At 37.8% G+C, this 22,491-nt stretch overlaps 1 protein-coding gene across 2 annotated transcripts in view; it reads right to left on the bottom strand.

Annotated features, from left to right (window-relative positions):
• Positions 1-22,491, bottom strand: part of LOC113634079 (PH and SEC7 domain-containing protein 1) — a 44,187-nt gene that overhangs the window by 15,626 nt on the left and 6,070 nt on the right. For both annotated transcript variants that reach the window (XM_047817740.1, XM_027132797.2), the window contains exons 2-10: positions 17,847-20,006; positions 17,106-17,223; positions 16,193-16,688; positions 15,614-16,057; positions 9,861-10,046; positions 8,897-8,977; positions 8,492-8,604; positions 8,015-8,073; positions 6,437-6,526 (exon numbers count right to left, since the gene is read on the bottom strand). In XM_047817740.1, the coding sequence (XP_047673696.1) occupies positions 6,437-6,526; positions 8,015-8,073; positions 8,492-8,604; positions 8,897-8,977; positions 9,861-10,046; positions 15,614-16,057; positions 16,193-16,688; positions 17,106-17,223; positions 17,847-19,757 (3,498 nt within the window). In that variant the 5' untranslated portion in view covers positions 19,758-20,006. The remainder of the gene's footprint in view (positions 1-6,436; positions 6,527-8,014; positions 8,074-8,491; positions 8,605-8,896; positions 8,978-9,860; positions 10,047-15,613; positions 16,058-16,192; positions 16,689-17,105; positions 17,224-17,846; positions 20,007-22,491) is intronic.

The raw sequence follows: 22,491 nt of genomic DNA, 5'->3' as shown, positions 1-22,491 counted from the left end.
GGTTAAATAACAAAGATAAATGTTTTGAAAGTGCTGCAGGCTTTTATTAATAAATTAAAATTGTATTTGTTGACAAACTGCTGAGGTATAAGAGAAACAAAACACTTTGGGGTATTCTGTTACGGGAAATTAATCTTCCAATAAGAGCACAAACAAGGGAATAATGCAGACAGATTTATATAAGCATCGGAATATATATGGTTTAGGTGATTGCTTTAAAACATGGTGCAATAATAATATATACAGTAGCCAAGTCTACACACACACACGCGCACACACGCCCACACGCCCACACGCACACGCACTTTTAATTAAGAAAAGTATGATCATGATGTATGCATCACCGAAGTCTCCATATGTTCTCCTGAGGTTTAGCTCAGAACTGATCAAATCAAATTACCTAAATAAATAAATATCAGATATTTAAAATAGCTAAACTGTATTTAAAAAGCATGAAAGCAGGATTTGGAGAAATGGAAATGCAAAGCCAGTGCAAAAAATCACAACTTATAGCTAAACTGAAAATGTGTTTTAATATGTATTGCTAAATAGATGTTTCACAAGCCTGGAACAAGAGTGAGACAGGTGAACAAATAAGTAAATGAAGGGATAGATGATTAAATAAGAGACAAAGAACTATAAATACACACAGGTACGAAAGGCATGCAAAGGTAACTTAGGCTGACAAACAGCATACCCTCTTCCTTTTGCGGAACTGTGGATGTTTCTGGCCGTCCTGAGCTTTACCCAGCAGGTCAGGAAACACAAGTGGCTTGAGAGAACGTGATCTTGGTGTACGAGGGTAACGGAATGGATCCATCATACGGAAGTCTCGCCCGTAACGTACAGAACAGAGAGAACGAGAGCGCAGACGTCCTGCTGAGTGCAGACTGTTCACCCCGATCATAATGACAGAAACGGGTTAAAGGGAGCTAAACAGGCCAATCCACAGTGAAGCCAAGGTCTCGTCTGGTAGTCTTGGTTCAATATGACAATGGCTTTTTAAGGCTGGAAAATGAAAGTTATCAATCTTTACTCCAAGCTGAAGCTCAGAGAAGCAGGAAAATTCCAGAGAAGTGGAGCTTCAGAGAAGAATATTTTTGGGAAAACAAAACAAGAACAAAAAAACAACAACACCACAGCAATCCCTTAAAATCTGGTAATAAGTGACACATCGGTTTTCCTTTTAAAAAACAAAACAAAAAAAAAAACCCAGAGGCCTTGTTGTGGTCAGGTTATAATCCAGCTTCTTGTAGTACCATTCTAGATGTTATCTCAACAGTTTGTCACAAACTCGATAAAGTGAATTCCAAAGACACATGAAAACAAAAGATGAATAGTGCAATGGAGCCATAACTATTCCACACAAAAACTAGAAATGTTGCAACTGAAATGATGATTTTTCAACCCACTTGAAAAATAAGATGCCCTTAAAGAAGACAGAAATTGGAACGGAGATGTCAGAAGATCTGATTTCTCTGGTAAAGCTGAACCAAACAGCCTGAACCTGATGGAGTAAATTAAACATCAAAAAACACAATCTACAGCCTATATCCCAACACCAAAACAACTCTGGAACCCGAACAATCCGATTCTCACATCAAAAGCAAGGGACTGGTGATATAACAGGAGGCAAAAAGCCATGCATACACACACACAGATGGCAAAGGATACTTGCAGAAGTGTGAAAGCGCAGCCAGAATCCAACAGATGGATGCAAGGGGTGGAAACACAAGTAAGCACACACCCACGCGTACACAAAAACACACTGTACAGAGGTGGATATGACTTATATATGTCTTCCTTCAAACATGCAGGGTGTCAAAATTAACCCTAAAACTTAAGCACATAAAACAAAACAACTAAAAGCAGTCACGTAATCAGGATATCACAATTAAAATAACCCAGCCACAATAAAAGATGAAAATCAGGGTTTCAGGTTCTTCGCCTCCACTCCCTCACTCCACTCGTCTTGCGCGTAAGGAGAACTGAACAGACCTCAGGCTTTAGAAGATGTGTCTCTTGTTTGTTTGCTTTCTCCATAAACATTTATCGCTTCAAGCCTTTTTTCTCTTTTGTTTTTCCATTGAGGTACACTGCTGCCATCCAGATGCAGAAAAATGATTATTCATAATCCCTTTTGTGCACCGTGCTAATCGCGATGAGGTGTTCAAGCGCAAATCTGAAAACGAGCATCTCGATTCCTGTCCATTCACCGTAGCTGATGGCAAGTGGCCGGTTCTTGGGGAGACTTGATAGAGGCTGCGAGTTCCTCTCTACCCTCCCCTTACCTCTCTGTCTCTCTCTCTCTGAATGCATATCTCCCTCCCTCGGCACTTGGCTACTGCACAGCCAATCGTATCCATCCGACATGTCTCTACACCCAGACACGCACACATGCATGCACACACACACAAAAACACACACAGCCCCACGCTCTGAATACTGATTAACATTCTGCACTAGTTTGCTCTCAAAGCGATGTGTGAAAGAGACAGAGAGAAAAATGATTAACACTGATCCGACACAGAAAAATCAGCACATGTGGGAATGTGTGAAAAACAGGATGCATTTTACAGTAGAAAGCTGTTAAATTCAAATGCAGAAAGAATGCAGGCTAACTCTAGAGTACAATGGCGTCACAATGGAATACTCATTTCAAATATATTTACCTAAACATGACTCACAGGCTACAGCAGCAAATACAATGAAAACAATTAAGAAACTGACATGATTGACAACTGACAAAAAAATGGATTTATTTAGATAAGAAAAATATTTGTCCTCAGTAAATTCACACAGTCTTAAAGGCAGCTGTGCACCAGTAGGATTTAACAAATGCATGCCATTAAACCTCATCTATATGAAGCAAAAGAGCTGAAACAGTCCCCCCCCCCGTCCCCCCCATTTACGTTTACCTGCTCAGAGAAGCCTAACAAAAGCTTTCACAGCTACTCATGTGTTAGGACTGTTTCTTATCAGAATCACACAAAAGATTCAATGCGCTCATTAATAAAACACATACAGACAGTTTAGCATATTATTAGCAACTGGCAGTCAGGCAAAAAGAGAAATATTTCATAAACAGCCTCGCGTGTCACATTCACTGCAACATTGCCGATAACATCGATACATTTAAACAAAAAATGCTTTAAAAGTAGACCATCTAGAAATATTTGGGTCGGCTGAATATACGTCATACACTCAAATCGGTCAATCATGTAGATGTAGCACAGTGCATTAAATACTAAAGACAAAGGTCAAGAGCTTCAGTTAATATGACTGATCTAAATGATCTCAGTGACTGGGGCATGATTGTTGGTGCTGAAGGGGCTGGTTTGAATAATTCAATAGCTGTTGATGATATGAGATTTTCATACACAACAGTCTCTAGAAATTACACAGAATACTGTACAAAACAAAAAACGTCCACTGAGTGGGACGATACTGAGCAGACTGATTCAAAGTAACTTAAATCACCACTATACATCCCTGATGATCAGAAGAGCATCTTATCTGCACAAAACAACACACTAAACCTTAAGGCAGATGAGCTATAACAGTTCATTGACACTGAGCACTTCAAGGTGAGAATAAGACCAATTAATGTTTTTTTTTCCTAATCTTAAACTTAAAATTATGGCCATAGAAGTTATTAAAAAAAAATGGATGTGGAGGAGGAGCTACTACCTGCAGTACATTGGAGACTCTCAATCAGGACACTTAAAACACGGACAATTCCCACAGACCAGTCTGTATGTATGCATGTATGTATGTGTATATTTTATATATATATATTTTTTTATATTACACACACACATATATACTGTATATATACTCATATATTGCACTATAATTGCATACAATATAATTAAACTGTTCTACCACCGAGCTGCATTCATATATACATTTTTATATTTTTCCATATACTTTCTTAAATTAATTTCATTGCATGTTATGTTCATTTTATTCAAGTTTAATTCATTTCATGTTATATTGTAAATGGTTGTATACATGACAATTTTTTTGAGGTTTTAAGTGGCAAATTTGTGTTGGTGAAAAAAAAAAAATTGTGTTGGTGTTTGTAAATGCAAGACACAATGATGATTCATTAGTTTCACAAATAAGGTGGTCTGACATATCTGCATTGTGTTTCTGTACACATGCTTCCCAACATGATGCTATCCTACAGGACACAATTACCATTTACACAATTACTGATGCTGTAGAAACAGAAATCACTCTCCCAAAAGACTGCATAACCTCAGTGTGAATTCTTACATCAAAGAGGGAAACAAATTCTTCAAATGCTCTGATGCTGTGGCATTTTTGTTTTAACGATGACTTGTTTCAGAAGCAAAAATGTCTGTGAGTAAGTGCAAGCGAGAGAGACAGTAGGAGTAGGAGGAAAAGTAAGAACTGCTGCTGTAAATGAGAGTAGAGAGAAAGGAGATAGAGATGGGTAGAGTAGGAGGAAATAAAGTGGGAACTGCTGCTGTGGGTTAGAAAGTGATAGCTGGAGGGGGAAAAGAGACATGAAGAGAGAGAATGAGAGAGAGAGGGCTATCATTTTTAAAATCAGGCTATGTGATAACAGAGATGAGGGGCATGATGAGATTTTTTTTGTATCTTATTCAGAATGTTCCAGTCTGCCCATTGAACACCAGCAGTTTGCATACAACTGTTAAATCCTCACAATATTCCATCCAAATTTCCTATCCACTTTTACAGTGCCCAAATGTAATGTGACTTCAGCACCATGGACAGCACTCAAAAAATATTTGAAAGGAAATTGTACAGGAAGGGAAAAAATATCCGGAAAAATATTTGAGGTCCTGATACAGTGTTGATATTGTCTTTTAAGCCATGGAGATTGCATATTTAAGTAAATCTTCATCTCAGATAACATTTCATATGCACATTAAAATAATGTTTAAAAAGATAAACATACTTTTCAATTGTAATCACAGGAAGTGAGAATTTCTCCAGCAAAGGAAACGGAGTCTGCGCAATATTACAATGTGATACTGATAAATTATGCAATAATGCACCTTTCTTAGATAATGCAAGGATCATGAGTACTTTTAAAACACTGACTGACCCTTTTATTTACAGTCACTCTAAAAACAGCACTGAATACATCACTATGGCCAAGTGCAAAATATCTAAGCATACTGCACAGCTATAGTAGTATACGGCCAAAAGTATGCAGACGCCTGACCATCAGACTCATATGTGCTTGGTGAACATTTCATTCTAGATTTAGTCCTCTCGCTGCTGTTGTGATAACTTCTGCTCTTCTGGGAAGGATTTCCACTAGAAGATGGTGCACAGCTGTGGGGATCTGAATCCCTTTAACCACAAGCACATTAATGAAATCAGGAACAGGGGATAGACAAGTGTCCAAATACTTTTGCCAGTACAGTGTAAATATCTAATTTGATTTTATGGCAAGTTATCAAAGTGTCGTACTGTTTCCATCCAAGTGTTAAAATTATACTTGGCTCACTGAGGAGGAAATGGAAGAGTTGAAGAACTGCAAGTGTAAATGAGTCAGTAATGGTTAGCAGTTTATTTTATTAAATCCTTTTATCAGTATAAATTGGCCATTCCAAGATGACCTAATGTAAAAATCATGTCATACATGAATGGAATTATAAAATTAATAAAGAATTAAAATAAAAACTACAGCACTACAGAATATATGTATCCAACACTAAAACAGATCATTTTCATGTGTCGTTCACAGTTAATATCATTGGACCTTCACAAACAATCTTGTGCTGAACGGTTTTTAACTCAGCTTATAAGAACTGGCAGTGAAGAAGGTTTTCTAAAATCCTGGCCTAATTTTAAGGGTTGCTAGAATTTTCATTGTAGTATTTTGTATTCTATAATGTCATGACTACAACTGCTCGTGTTCATTATTATACTGTATGCATGTTATCAATGAAAAGGGTTGTTCAGTAACTAAGGAAACAACCTTTCCATTAATAAACGATGTGAAAGATTATAGTTACAGTAATCGCACTCCGTGATCACTTTAGATTAAAATATCCAATTTGCTGAAAATCTAATCTATAATCCCAGGCATCGGCAGGCTTAATGATGAAAACCTTGTTACCATTCATTAGTAATAGCAGAGACTCTGCTGATTGACTTTGTGCTGTGTCTGTGGGCTTAATGAAAGGAACCACCAGTTTTCCTATCCATGACACAAAGGCAATAATCGAATGATGAAATTTAATGAAAAACAGCCTAACGACCAGAAAAATCCCACAAGACAAACCATTTCTCTTATATCACACAGACAATAGCTGTGTATATAAGTAAGTATACACATGTGACTTCCTTACGAGGCTAATGCATTGCATGGAATCATGGTATACAGCTGTTCAGGGAGATCAGCATTTGCGTAATAGTGTTAGTAATCTACCTTGAGGAGTTCTTTAGGGAAATCTTGGCCATTGTTGAGTCCCTCCAGATTTCCAATGAACTGAGTGCAGGACATTCGCTTGCCAATATTCTGTAACCAGATTTATGAATGCATATTAGTTTTATTTTCTAATATCTTGCTCGTTTTTGTTAATAGCCGACTACATACACACGAGCGACAAATTAAAAGAAAAACACTGAGTTTTAGCATTGTAATGGCCCCCTAAATCTATCCAATACAGTTAATCGTACTTTGAAACTGATTAGAGATATCTCTGGAACTGTATTAAAGAGAACACAGTTCTTCCTAAACATTCTTCACTAGTTAAGATGATGGGGTAGAGAGTTCTGTGTAACTCACTGCTCCAAGATTACCTATAGGTGTTTAAATGAATCATATCGATTTGCAGTAACGCTTTTTGCTTTTTTTTGGTAAGTAAAGGAGTATAATGTGGACAAAGTTCATGTTATATATCTGATTCTAAGTTGGGAAAGGCTACAGCTATTTTGGACTGGAGTCTTTTCGATCCACAGACAGAAGGGAGCCATTTTAACAAATCAATTTTGGCATTTCACAGCAAAGGAGCCCAGCAGGAGATGTTAAGCTTGGACTCTGTTTTTGTGTTAGATGGAGACATAGCAGAAAACCCCAAGAATAAATGGGAAATGTCAAAAGTTTTAAATACGTCTTGATTTTAGCTGACTAACATGCAAGATAAATATAAACATTGGGGTACAGGTTTATGAGAATCAGATACCTCATAAATAACTCTTTGGTATTAATGTGATCAAATGTTTTTGGACACCTGACCACCAGTCCAGATTTAGTCCTCTTTGCTAGTCTAATGACTTCCACTCTTCTGAGAAGAATTTACACAAGTTTTTGGAACATGTCTGATTAGTAAAATCATGATGTCAGGTGATGAGATCTGGGGTGCAGTCAGTGTTCTAGTTCATGTCATAGGTGTTTGTAAGGTCAGTAAAAGTCAGATCTAGTGACGGATGTCTAAGAAAATTCTTAAATTCAAAGAAAAGATAGTAATAATGATGTAAGTTATTCATAAAGCATCTTAATCCTTAAAAGGGCTCATATGGTCAAAATGTGAGGAAGGCTTTTAAGAGGCTAAGGCTTTCTTTAGCAGATTGTAATGAATACAATATTTAATAATGATAGTAAGTTAATAAAATGCTACAGATTGGATCATGTAGGGATTATTTATGTGACCAGTCATGTTAGAGATAACATATCCGATACATATATAATGTTCTGCCGCTATGGCATTTGGAGATACAATAACATCTCTAAAACAGAGCCGAAATGCCATATCGGAAGAAATTATAATCTGGCACTATGACATTCCTGCGCTGTGTTGAAGATGTTTACATTTCATTTATTGTTAAATTGTTATATTAAAGCATGCAAAGACATTGTATAGGCACTACATGTGTGTGTGGTAGTCAGGTATCCACAAATACAAATAAAATAATTACAAATAAAGCTGTGCAAGTGATTCCATTTAGAAAATAAATTATTAAAATAATATTAATAACATCTCTTTCTCCCTGCACCTCTACACACCTGGCCATACAGGTCTGTGTTGAGCAGCATCAGGGAGCAGGTCAGCGTGTGGACGCTGTCTGTAAACACAATGTAGTTATACAGATATCAGGACAAGCACAATACTGCGGCTAATTGCTAAATTATTCTGACTAGGTTTTACATGATGCTTGTATAAATACATCTACAGTATATATAGGTTGTATGGAGTGCATCATTATGTTTTTTGTGAAATCTTAACATATATCCAATTATATAGAATACAACAAAAATTACTGACAGTGTAAACTAGGCGTCAACAAAACTACAGAATTTTTAGAGCCTTAAAATCTTCCTCTGAAATCCTTAAGATCGGGCCCTAACACAAACTGCATCAGAGTGAGAGGATAAAGCAGTCAAGTACTAATTAATTTTATATACTCCGGTATATCAAAACGTGGCCAATTTATTTTCGATAACTGAAACTACAACATACAATCGTTGCACACACATTTATACCTTCAGAGAGTTTGAGGATAGAGTTACACTGCAGGTATCGGTGTGAAAAGTGAGCCAGGACTCTCTCTCGCTCCTGTGTTTCTCCATTTAGCACAAATTCTTGAAGGAAGGTCCTAAAGTTACACAAAAATTAAATCAAAAACAATCACACAGCCTCAAATAAAATGCACATGGCATCCAAAAATATCTTAAACTCTTAAATATCTTTTGAAAATTACCAACCTTGATATAACTTTAATATATATATCTAAATATTAAATATTTAAATGTGACCAGCATATCAGTGCATAATAACAGAATGAACAAACAAAGTGCCATTTTGCTATTTAATAGTTTATCCAGATATCTATACACTAGATATTCCTTTTAAAAGCATCTTAAAAGGTTATCAGTATAAAAACTAACCTCAGTGCCTGATCCAAGGTCTGCCCTGTAAAATTAAACGAACGCAGGTATTCCTCTGCTACCATCTTGCTGAAGTCATTACTAAACAAACCAAAAAAGAAAAGAGAGAACAGTGTGTGTGAGGTATAATCAAATAAAAGACTAATGTCAGATTAAACTCTTCCAGAAAAGTTTTTCAGGATAGCATGGTGAGGGGCTTTGCTGTTCCCATGGTGCATCTGTCAGATATGAGAAAGCTCTTAAACAGACAAAGACAGAGCAGCACTGGCTGTCCAAAAAACTGATCCAACAGCACAAATAAGCCTGTCAGTAGGGATAAAGAGATACAGAATGGGACAGATATAGAAGCAAAAGTCTGGAGACTAACATAAGCCTGCTGTCATATCAAACTGCTCAGTATGAGTGCAGTGCTCAGCTTAGGTCCTTTTTAAGTCCAATTATGCATCGTAATTTAACTGGTGCATATGGAATCTTTTATTTTCAGGACTCCCGTAGTCTACAGATTATGCAGCAGTTAATTTTTTTTTTTTTTTTTTTACCTTTAATTCATACATTTGTTTTATTTTATTGCAGGAGTACATCTTCTCATACAAACAGTAACTCATGGGTTATCTTTTTGCCAATTATTTTTTTATTTCATGACTATATTTTATGACTACAATTTAACATTTTAAGTATTAAACCCAGTAGCCAAATAAGTACTGTCAAAAGTATTTATTGTTCCTATTAAAATCTTTATTATTCAAACCTACACCCAGAGAACCAATTACATGATGTAACAATATTCTGTAAATTTGAAACCTTTTCTATGAAATTATCAGCAGTTACTAAACTTTTATTGAGAGAAAAATATAAAAAATAGATTAATCACATCTAGAATATTTTTGAGACATAGATCTCAATATATGCCCTGCTCAGATATTTTAATGCCTGAAAGTATTTGTATTGCCTGAAATTCACTCACTTCTTGCTTAAGTGGCGAGCGACATCACACTTCCTGAACCCATCGAGGTTGTAAAGCCGTTTTGCCAGTCGCTTAGCAGCCTCCAGGTCAGCGCGGTTACTGCTGATTAACGTGTCATTGCTTCCCAGTCCCAAACGCTCGTTCAGCTCCTGTTCCAACACTGCATCTGTTGCCAGCCGTTTTTCCCTACATACACAAATGCATAGACACACCCAAACCTGTCTTAGTATACTTAAAGAATTGTGAGTATACATGTATTACTATATCTAAACATATCCCTAACTGTTTGGGATAACAAAAATACAATAAAATTGTATAAAAACCTAAAAATATTTAAGTGCCTAAAATTGTATTTTAATAATAAAAGTTTAAAACTTTTTAAATCTAAACAAACAAACAAACAAACAAACAAATAAATAAATGTAAAGAGATTATTACACATTAATTCATTCATTAATTTTTTACCGCTTTATCCGAACTTATCGGGTCACGGGGAGCCTGTGCCCATCTCAGGAGTGCCAACCCATCGCAGGGCACACACACTCTTCATTCACTCACACACTACGGACAATTTTCCAGAGATGCCAATCAACCTACCATGCATGTCTTTGGACCGGGGAGGAAACCTTAGTACACGGAGGAACCCCCCAAGGCACGGGGAGAACATGCAAACTCCACACACACAAAGCGGAGGCGGGAATCAAACCCCCAACCCTGGAGGTGTGAGGCAAACGTGCTAACCACTAAGCCACCGTGGCCCCCCTGGTTATTACACATTACTTTACAAATTCAAATGCATCTGTCAGTCATCACATTATCAGTATATATTACACACACTACTGCTGCTATATACTGTACAAAAGCATAATATTGCACAATACTGTTATTTGCACTACCATGCACTCTCACACTTTGTACATAACTGGTCATATATTCTGTATTCATATTTAATACTTATACTGTGCATATTGTATCACATCATCTGTATTGTCTTGTATAGTATAGTGTTATTTATGTCTGTACTTTTGAGAGTCACAAACAGCTGGAAACAAATTCCTTGTGTGTTTTTCCCCAATTAGGATTTCCAAACGTAGAGAATGAAAAGTGCACATGCATCAGACAAGCTGATACATTTTTTCATAAAAAGACCAGCACTGACTTCTCTAAAGCATTGTAAGATTCTGAACATTTTTTAAACCTCAGACATGGAGAGTTATGTGCCAATGCTCTCGGGAAACTTACTCCAGAGCTTCAAAAGCTGTGCTTTTTAAATGTAGCTGCTTTTATCAGTGACTCACACCTTAAATCCACAGAGCAAAACAAACAGCAGCTCAAGATCTTTACTTAACCCCCCAAAAAACAGTTGGTCAGGAACAGAAAGCAACAGAAAAGCAAACCACAACTCAAAACAAGGGTTTAGAAGAAGAAAAACCGAAGAACAGTTATGATATTTACTACATTTCTCAAAAAACAACAGAAAATAATAAAGAGAATGATCCTATATCAGCAATGTCCAATAAACAAGGTCACAAAAATGCAAGTGAGAGAAAAAGAGAATATAATAAAAAAGTAATTGCTGCAATAAAAAAAGAAACTCAAAAATATCATGGATCATGGTCCAGACCTTGCTTAATTGCTTCAAGATAAAATTTCTTAAAATTTCATTATCCATATTTGAGATACAGGTCAAAGTTTATAGTTGGAATTTCTTTACTTATTACTTATTTTTTTATTAGTTCTTGTATTGTTAAATATTACTATTCTATTTGTAATTTTATTAAACTCACATTTTGAACTTACATTTGAATTCAAGCCTTTAACTAGTGGCCATGTTTATTTCTTTCTGTTCTCTATGAAGTGCCATTCAAAGACAAACAATGCTGAATGAAGGTCTTTGTTTAACTACCTACGCTCGAGATCTTACCTGGAGCTTGAATGCCGCCGTGTAGGGATGTACTGATCCTCTGAAACACCACCATGCCAGCAGAAAACTGCATGGGTATTTTTCCTCTGGCTCTTTCTGCTCTTTTGGCTAACAGACACAGCTCGAACGACTCGTCCACCATGAGACCCTGCAACACTTTTACTCCTGCTCACACTCATTGCAGCAATCCGTGGTCTGGGAACTGCCTTTGAAATGCTAACTAGAATCTGTAGAGCATTTCACCTGAAGTGAACAGGCCTCACATCTCTCCTGCACAGCTCAAGCACAAATACTTTGAAAATTAAAAAATTGAAAAATTTTATTTTGAATCTTTCGTCTTGCTCTGTATGCTTCTCCATGTTTCCATCACTCTTCAGTTACAGACTGTTTGTTATGGAATTTGGCAGCTCTGACTCTTTCCCCTCCCCTCCCTTACCCTCCCTCTTGGTAAACTTTTGCAGTTCTCCCATATGACCTCCAAAATCAGGAATGAACATGGCAGTAGAAAGAGTGTCCTTAAACCTAGTCTCTCTCTATGTGTCTGCCTGTGTGCCTGTCTGCCTGTGTGTCTGTCTGCCTGTGTGTCTGTCTGCCTGTGTGTCTGTCTGCCTGTGTGTCTGTCTGCCTGTGTCTGACAGGATCTACTCAAAATTTGATTTAATTTCTTTGTTTGTTGACTAACTAAACTAAAGCAGTTAACCACACATAATACTACAGGATGTGAGGTTGGTAGCAGGAAACAATAGCACACTGTACGAGTGTATAACCCCTTACATAAAATCCGGTCTTGTGAGAGACTCACAGGAGGGGCGATGAGACAAGTACGACAGAGGACATAAATTCCCACTGTAAGAACTTGTAAGAGCTTGACCTGCTTTAGGTCATTAGTGCCACTGTATTAGACTGTGGCAACCTGACCATGTACTGCAGGTCACTGGTACTATGCTGAAATTGAACCTTTTGGTTATAAACAGCATTAGCGTCTCATGCAAATACTGTGCTTTTAATATTAAATCCTACACTATACAGTCTTTATTTTATTTTATTTAAAAGAGAACAATGTACATTAATTAAACATTACAATTATGTAAATGTACTCGAGTTAGCTCAAAAGTGCTAATTTTCATTGGCAGTACTTATATAAGTATTCATAACAATAAAAGGTACATTTTATGGTCTTGTGGTTTGCACAGTTATTGCATATAAAGTAAATTCAACTTTTTTTTACATTTTTGCAAAATAAATGCACCCCAACTGGACCCTAAATAGATATTAAGAAATTTCTGCCTTTATAAGTAATGGCCACCCTACATGTTTTAATTTAGATTTATACATTATTTGAAAATCCATATTCAATACATGTATTTTTATGGCAGACCTTTTCTTTGTTTTCTTACCTTCTGTTATTCCACACAAGTTAGAATTCCTTGATATTGCCAGAATTAGCAGAAGCAGATGGACAGATACATTTATATTAATTTTAAACTTCTGTGCTAGCACGTCAGGTTTAATGTGGCTATAATGAATGAACAATTCTTAGATGCATTTCAAAATAATAACACCCAAAGTGGATCTTCATAGTCATATAATCATAATATTAATTTGCAAAATATGTGAACAAAGTAAAAGAGGACATGACATGTTTCTCTTATGATACCATTTGTAAACCATGCATGGATTACAAAGCCCTGCTCCAAGTTTCTCAAATATTGTTAAATGTGACAGTAAAGACTTCATACAGTTATTCTCTCCAGAAAGGGTTTTACTAAATACTAACCATCAAGCAGCTGATAACTCAAGAGGAAATAAGGAGCCAGTTCAACAAACCTTGTGACAGAAAATCAGAAACAAAATAATTGGCTTCTTTTATTTTTAACTTTAATTATTTCATTCAATAAAGGCACAGAAGGACCCGCAGAATATTGCACTGATAATAATGTTAACCTGACACCCTCACATGCAGGATTGCACTCTAAATCTAATTTATGCAAATACATGTCTAGTCACGTCTCAGTGGGAAAATTTATGAAAAATCACCCATTTTGTAAATGTTTCTGAACCAAGAAGAATTACCTTTTCATTGACAATCATTCAGTATAAGCACTATCTTTACTATGTGTGTCATAACATATCAGGCTAAGTATAGTAGGCCGAGTGTCTTCTTACTGGTACGTTCTCAACGTGATTTCCCCTCTCTCTTTCTCTTCTAACTCGCACAATTGCTCCAAATACTGCGTCTGGTTAAAAAAATTCAATAAATGCATTTTGCTGCCTCCTTCTGGTTGCTCTAAGCATGTAACTCTGTGACTATGTTCTACCTCATATCACAGCCTCTTTTACATATTAAAAATTTATATATATATATATCAAACGGCTCCTATGCAGTTATCATTACATTCAAAGTTAGTAACATCAGCATCCCTACAAACCCTGACCTCATGAACAACACCTACAACCAAGTGGAGAGCATCATCAATGGAATTGTGAGTGAAATTTCGCAAGTTTTTAATAGATAAAGTTCATGACCGTCTCAAGTGGCTAGGTTAGCTCCCTGCCCAGGAATCAAACCTAGGCCACAGCAAGGAGAGCATGGGATCCTGCTGATGGACCACGAGGAGGCCTTCAAGAAATTATTATTATTATTATTATTATTATTATTATTATTCATTGAATATGGTATGTTATTATTAATAATAATAATAATAATAATAATAATAATAATAATAATAATAATAATAATAATAATAATAAATAAATAAATAAATAAATAAATAAATAAATAAATAAATAAATAAATAAATACACCTATCATTATTATCATTAAAGCACCAATCCCCAAAATGCTCTAAAAGGAACTGAGCTGCTTTGCAATTTAGTCTAGGACACTAAGTATTCATTTTGCAGGTTTTAAAGGATATTTATTTTATTATCAATTAAATATCACATCATGCAAAGAGCAGGGTCTCCAATTTCACAAGTGTTTCTAATTACAGCAAATTAGATCGCATTTATATGCGGTTGCTCTATCAAAGATATAGGAACTGTAGGCAAGCTGTTCATTCAGAGCATCAGCAATGCGCATTAACCTTCATCTCACATTCATACACACCTTGGCACAAATACACATGCACGAGTACAAACACACAGCCTAAAAAGGAAGCCTGTTTCAGTGACCTGGCCTCATTTTCACATGGCTCAATGTGAGTTAAAGCTGAATGCTTCAACCTTATGCTCAGAGTTTGCACTGATTGGCTAGAACTTGACCTGCACCACTTTGCTGTAAAAGTTACCTCAGAAACCACAGAAGTACAAATTTCCCAAGAGGAAAAGAACATCATTATAACCATCACAGACCCAAAACAAGAAAGAGTCAACCTGAAATCAGAAGCAGCATCACAGTTATGACTTCAGGAACACAATTTTTGTTTCTGATAAAGATTTTTTCATGTATCTTTAGTATCCGATCAAGATCAGTAGCAGAGGTACCAGTAATCAGTTAGCATAATGCCATCAACAAATGGCAAAAAAAATATGTTTTATATCCTAACCAGCATACATAATCAATTTGTCAAAAAATCATAATGGGTGCATAATGTTAGCTTTAATTAATTTTGTTTTTAGCTTTAGCTTAAAAAACAGCATGTGGATTATTTTGTAGAAGTCTATAGCTTTAGTGTTGTGCAGGACTGCTTTGTGATTCATTTGATATTTATGCAAGCCTTTTAAGTATTTATGTATGCATAGAATTTTATGTTAAATTGTGTGTGTGTGTGTGTGTGTGTGTGTGTGTGTGTGTGTATGTGTGTATGTGTGTGCGAGCTGCTCTCACCTGGGCAGCATGAACGCATTGTCACTGGTCCAACTGTGTCCAGCTGACCTGTCATCTGAGCCGCTACTGAGCCGCTCGCTAGACGGTGCCCTTGTGGCATCTGTGTCCCCCGTAACGGTCAGAGCTGACTCAGACACACTGGGCATCTCAGCATGTGCAAGGGGGGCAAAGCTCAGCTCTACGATCTGCCGTGCGCTATGATACATCTGAGCCTTAACCTGTGGGGTCAGGGTTGGGAGGTCAAACGTCAGCATGGTCTGAGAGCTGGAGGTTAGGTGCTCCAGGCTGTCCAGGCTGTTGTAGGAGGTGCCTTTAGCTCGCTGCGACTCCAGGATGCTTTCAAAATGGTGACTAAATTTGTCCATGTTGTCACTTGAAGTTTGGGGTGGACCTCGTACTAGAACAGGTGATTTCAGGGCTGGGCGATTGTTATTTAAATAGGGCCTAGAATGGAAAAATAGGAAAATGACAAGGGAAAATAATGATATTAAATTATTGTGACCATGATATTGTGTACTTGATGTCAGGTTTTCTGTATGTTCATGCATGCTTTTATAGTAGAGTAAACTTTAATGACACCTCTTGAACAGCAGGCTAAGTATCTCCTCATCCTGTTCTTTACTGGCCTGCAGCCTCCTCATATCACACTGTGTGCGAACACTCGCCCAGCTGGCCACATCTTCCTCTTCATCTTCCTCCTCCTCCTCTTCTCCATCTGTTCTCTTGTATGCAGTTTCTCCCACTGGGCTGCTTCCTGTACCAGAGGTCCCCATCACGCTACGGTTGCTCCCAAAAGCTGAGTCAGAGTCGTCCTTGTCTGCGAGCAGCACCTCGTCAATGTCAGTCTCCCAGTAACAGCGCAACGGAACCGCGTCTAGATCGGTCTCAGAGTACTTCAAAGTCCGACGAATAATGCCCATTTTTGGGGAGGTGCCTGGAGCCGCAGGGGGAGGTGTCACAAGCTCCACCTCAACACGTTGCACGTCATGATTTGCCCGGAGAGAAACTTCCTCCAGTGGTAGGTAATTTGGTGGAGTTGGGGTGGAGTGGCAGCTAGGAGGTGCAGTGCACAGGTCTAGGAGAAACAGGCACAAGAATACAGCTGGAGAATTACACCACCCTAATGAGTGATTCATTAGTGATTCATTTTCTGACACCGTTGACTCAAAACACGTGATCTACACTGATCTACATGGCAATGATGACATCACAGTCAACACAAGACAAGTCAGCTGGGATCAATAATTGCAAAGGTGACCTTAGATCATTTATCAAGCTGAATTTGAAGAATGTGTAAAGCACTGGAAATTCTTCAAATTACATATGTAGAGGTGTAGTATAATATTTACCTTTACACTGGAATTACACAGTCTGTCCAACAAACTAGGAAGTAACTCTCAACTGCTTACTTTGTACTCATCTGTAGCATAACTTGAATAACGATGGATGAAGTGACCAATAAAAAAAAAATAGAGATGGACATCTAACTTACTTTTCTCTTGTTGCGCAGTATATGTTGTGGTGCCAAAGAGGAACTCCCACTTGGCTCGAGCAATCTTCTGGGAGTGCAGCGATGGCCCCAGTACAGCTGAGCCACCATCAGACATACACTGCGACATACAGAAGTCATGTTTACATCAACTTACCATTATTTATACAAAGGTCATCATCATACCTTTGTTTACTTGCCAATTCGTAATCAGACATTTGTAAATATGACCCATCAGTAACACATAACTGAATGTAAAAAAATTTTTTTTTTACACAAAAAAACAATTTTTGCTTTAATCAAAGTATTTTAGATCAGTTATGTGTCTAAGAATTCTAAGGTAAACTACAGGTTTAATAAACAAATACAAAACATAAATAAACCCAGAACTGAAGCTGGACAAATAATCGTTAAAAATATGTAAATGTAAAAACTAATAAATTTAATGTGAAATGATAATTGCATTCAAAACATAAATTTAATAGGTGGCAGTTCCAGGAGTCTCTGAGGCAGCTGGAATGTTAAATGTATGCAAATGTTATGGAAATTCAAACAAACTGCACAAGTTTTTTTGATCATAGTTTCTATGTAGAACCCGACAACAGAGGTTTTCCCTCATGACCTTTAGAAATTTAGAACCTATTTCCATTTAAATAACTCTCAAAGAAAACCCAATCACCACCACACCACACCACATCCAATGTTAGCTGATAAACAGTATAAACATCACAGCCTTTTTCTCACCTGTAAACCTGAGCTGGCATGTTCTGTCTGGTTACTGTTGCTGCTGGATTCAGGTGAGAAACATTCATGGTCTCCCAAACTCCCTGTGACCCCACTGGAGCTTGGAGATGAAGTTGGAACACCATTCTGCTCCACCTCTGCCCTCTCATCACTCTCATCATCCAGTACAACAGGCCCAAGTAGCAAAGCTTGCCTGCGTTTCCATTCAGCCTGCTTCTGTTCCTGCGTCAAAGTGATTGTCTCCTGCCCTATCAGCCGGTCTGTGTCCACTAGTACACCCTGGTCCTCCACTGCTCCTGTCTTTCTCTCTTCTGATCTCTGAACTAGGTTAAGCATCTCCAATTCATTCCCACTGTGCTCCCGCCACCTCTGCATGAAAGTCCAGCTGATGGGTGCTTCCTCTATATGTTGCCCAATAAGAAGCCTCCTGGAGATCTCCACACTGTCAGATGCAGGTTCATCTGTGGTCTTACTGTGCACATGTGAGTACAGATCCCAGGTATCCAGATGGTTCCAGACTTCACCTGTATACTGTGGAAGTCTCCTTCTGTGCAGGGTGGGACTGTCTGTGCTTGACAAGTCACCCCAAATTGCACGAGGGTCTCTTACAGGCGAGTTCTTGTCTCCTTTTGACAGCCATGGACACATTGCATTAGAAGGAAGAGCTGGAGAGTCATAGACCTGTCCTAAGGTGTTTGAGCTGCAGAAGTAGTTGGTTTGCTCACCCCTTTCAGGACTATAAATGGCTAAAGTCTCTGCTGCTTGTGAGCAAATGGTAGATTCATTTGTTACAGAAAGATCCGAATGCATCCCATGTAAAGGGATGTTCATTTTCATAGGCGGGCTCCGATGTTGTGAGAGGCAGTTTGGAGATTGCTTGGGACTGCCTAGCTCACTCTGGACTCCAAAAGATTTGTGGGCAGGTGACTTTCGAAGATCATCAAATATAACCGAGATTTTGGCGGCTTCCACTGCAAGCCGACGTGCTACCTCTGGACTGTTCAGTGCTGATGATGTATTGCTTCCACTGAGCTGGTTTAAACCTTCAGAATGTGCATTAGTGATCAACAAATTGCCCTTCTGACCTGAGAAAGGACTACCATCCACCTCACTGGATGTGCCTTCATTGGATAGCTGGTGTAGGTTAGGGTCTTGTTGGACCCTGGGGCTGGAGTTTTGCTCTAGGTGTAGGTTGGAGTTTCCTGTGTGGGATGACAAACAATGTGAGGCTGGGATACTTGATGGGCCATTTGGCCTTTCTGTATCATAGTTGTGTGAGTAAGTGTCATGACCAGGAGATCCTGCCCATGACTGACTTTGCACTTGCTGGTTGGGTTTCTGCCCTGGACTCCAGTCTGACCCATGTGCAAATTTAGACCCAAAGTCCTCTAGGGGTCTTTGGGTGGCTGCTTGACCCCCTGTGACTGAACATCCCACAGTGACTTGGTTGAGAGCGGGTGAGCCCGCTTGCTGGTGAAAAGGACTATTATTGCTGCAGGGGCCTGAGGGGAGAGAGAAGGCCAGTTCATTCTTATGTGGCTGAGTGGCCTTTCTCTGATTCCTCAAAAAATTCTGTGGACTCTCCAGTTGCTGAACATTTGCCTTCTCAATGTAGCCAAAGGTAACTACAGATGTTTGACCAAGCTCTAATGGCTGAGTGGAACCATGAGGTTGCTGGGAGCCTCGAGAAGGTGCCCCTGGGCCAGAGACTTGCACCACAGCTGAGGAATAGGATGAACTGTGCCGTTTCACATTTTTGCTAGCCATGCTATGACTCGGAGCAGTGCTTATGCACTGGTTCAGTTGCTCTGAAGGGAGAATGTGGGTGGGTGTAGATTGTGGGGAAGGCTTATCTGTAGGCTGTGAATGGAAGGCTTTGGGTGGAGGAGTGGATGTGAAGCACTTCTGCATGGCTCAGGTCACAGAGCTGAGATCTTATACTGCCTCCTGTGACTATCTGGTGAAAGTCTCAGTTGGACAATCTTGATCCCTTTGGGTGCCATCATGATGTGAGGCAGATTACATTTACTTCAAGGCATGGTGTTTAACAAAGACAGCATCTGATACTTTCTTCCCCCTTCTTTTAAGCCATTTGCATATACTTCTGCGTGTGCTGTATTAATGAAATCCATATTTACAGATACTGAATCCATCTATATTCTGAAACAGAGAATGAACAAGAGAGATAATATTTCAGTTACACAGAGATGAAGCAAAAACAACACGAAAACACAATGCCTTCATTTATATTCAAGTATTTTGATTTAAAAAATGAAATCAGGGTAAATCAGTTATGTGATTTAATTAAATATGCTTCCAAAAACACTGGGAAAAATCCCATAGGTAAAACTATCCGCACTGTCAGCATGGTCTGTGAATTTTAGCTATTACAGGTCCTTAACCTCACCCATATTACTAAAGTTTATAGTTTGCCTTAACTTAAAATGTGTATGGTTTTGTTGTGGTATTTTTATTCAGCTTTCTTGAACATTTTTAGTTTTTTTTTTTAACTAGTTTTTTTTTTCTATTCTTACCTTCCAGTAATATTTTCCAACAGGTTTCATGCAGTAATTAAGGAAAAGTTAATATCTGCATCCATATCAATAGCTGTCTCTTTTTAGAATAGTGTGACTGAACTGCAAAGGTTCAGTCTGCAAAAAAAAAAATTCTGATGGAAATGTGGATGAGAATTTTTTTTTTTTTTTTTACAGATTTTACATAAAAAGATTCTCATCCACATTCTGATGCACTCAAGCTAGTAACATTGTCTGAGCTGCCTTGGCGACATCTAGTATATTGGTGCTTTATGCAACTCTCAGCACTTTGGCCTTTACAGCACTTCTACTCAATGGAACTGCAGACATGGTGATTGTGGGGGACTAATATGTGTAAAACCAAAGGACAGACTTTTTTATTGCTTATACCCTCATTCCAACCATCCAACATAAAGGCAAGCATCCAAATAACAAGTGGCATTGTACAGGCATTGTACAGAAGAATAAAAAATAGTTATGTCAGTCTTTGTAACATCACAGCGAGATGACAAAAGTTTAAAAAATAAAAATAAAAAAATCTAATACTGACAATAGGTTGTGTGTCTGTTTCTACACACATTAGAGCTTTAAATGTTTGACAATTGCTATGTATCTAGATAAGAACACCAGTTATTATAACGCACAATTACTTTAAAAACTGCTTTGTTTTAAACTCACAGTAGCATATTATAATACACTGACACACACACACACACCCCTGAATTAAAGGTCACAGAGGTTCGAGTTAGATACCCAGTTTGTGTTTCTGCAACATTACATATCAGCATCTTCCAGCTGTCTGTGTTTACTGGGGAGTGTCTTATGAAGTTAGCATCAAATTTGTTTCTAAAATTAGCACCTTGGCCAACAAATGGAGCCAGAAAAGATGTCTAATATTAGTTTGCTGCTCTGGCATTTGCAATGAATGCCAGAGCAGCATAGAGGCAAAAATATATTAAGTATAGGGGCTAAATTTCAGCAGAAATTTTAGGATATCTTTTAACTGTTAAAGAGAATATATTCGGTAGATTTATACAAGTGACCTTCTTTCAAGATATGCCATTAGGATAGGTTGCCCTGAAGTCTCTCTAAATCAATGGCAAAGAAAGCAGAGCAATGAACAAATAGGGCACCGAGAAGAGAAAACGATCAATCACACACATCCATCATGAGATAACACGATAATCAGTGCTGACTGAAATGTATTACTTTCTAAAGAGGTGGTGAAGTCTCAAAGAATTTTATTCTGCTCATAAAAATCCATTACTGGGCTGCATAATCATAACCACTTAGAGCTTTGGTCATATCTAGTAGTGCATGAAGGTGTTCTCTTGATATAGAATATATCCAACAATATGTAAAACAGTGACATCTAATAAGATATGTTTTACTGTAAGTAGCAGTAAAGACATCTGAGTAATAATTTTACTATTACTTTGATTTTCTAGGACAATGCTATTAAAAAAAATTGTATACATAGATCCAAGCTGGCAGGCGGATTTCGATGCGTCAAAAAATTAACTGTAAATAAACCTGTCACAACCTGGGAAGGAAGGAGACGGACCCGTACACAGGATAGCTTCAAAGGAATGGGGGTTAATAAATGATAAAGACAAATACAGGACAATGACGAGGACTGAAACAATTCAAATGACGACACTTAACAATGACTGAACATAAGGAAGGGTAAACGTAACTAAAGAATCCGCGCTGCCATCGGCAACGCGGCTCACATTTATACACAAGACAATGATGATACAATGAGGAGCAGGTGTGGAGACAGGGAGGAGCAGACGAAGGCGGGGCAGACACGTGACGAGGAACAATAATGAACACACATGGCCGAAAGTCTGTGCTGATCCCTGACATAACTAAAAGCAAATATTTATATGTAAATTTATATTTGTGGAATTGCAATTCTATTTGTCAAATAACTGCAATTAAATGTAATTACTGTGACAAAAGGCAATAAGATGATCTCAAGAGTATGAGTGATTTTATTTATTTATTTATTTATTTATTTATTTATTTATTTATTTTACATCTCAAATGGCTGTAGTCTCATCCGGAGATGCATGCATTAGTTCAACAGGGCCACGTAATTTGAGGCA

This window comes from Tachysurus fulvidraco, chromosome 8 (genome assembly GCF_022655615.1).
Source record: "Tachysurus fulvidraco isolate hzauxx_2018 chromosome 8, HZAU_PFXX_2.0, whole genome shotgun sequence".
Classification (NCBI taxonomy): Eukaryota; Metazoa; Chordata; class Actinopteri; order Siluriformes; family Bagridae; genus Tachysurus; species Tachysurus fulvidraco.
The sequence above is the reverse complement of the archived record's forward strand: the minus strand, read 5'-3'. Positions and strand labels throughout refer to the sequence as shown.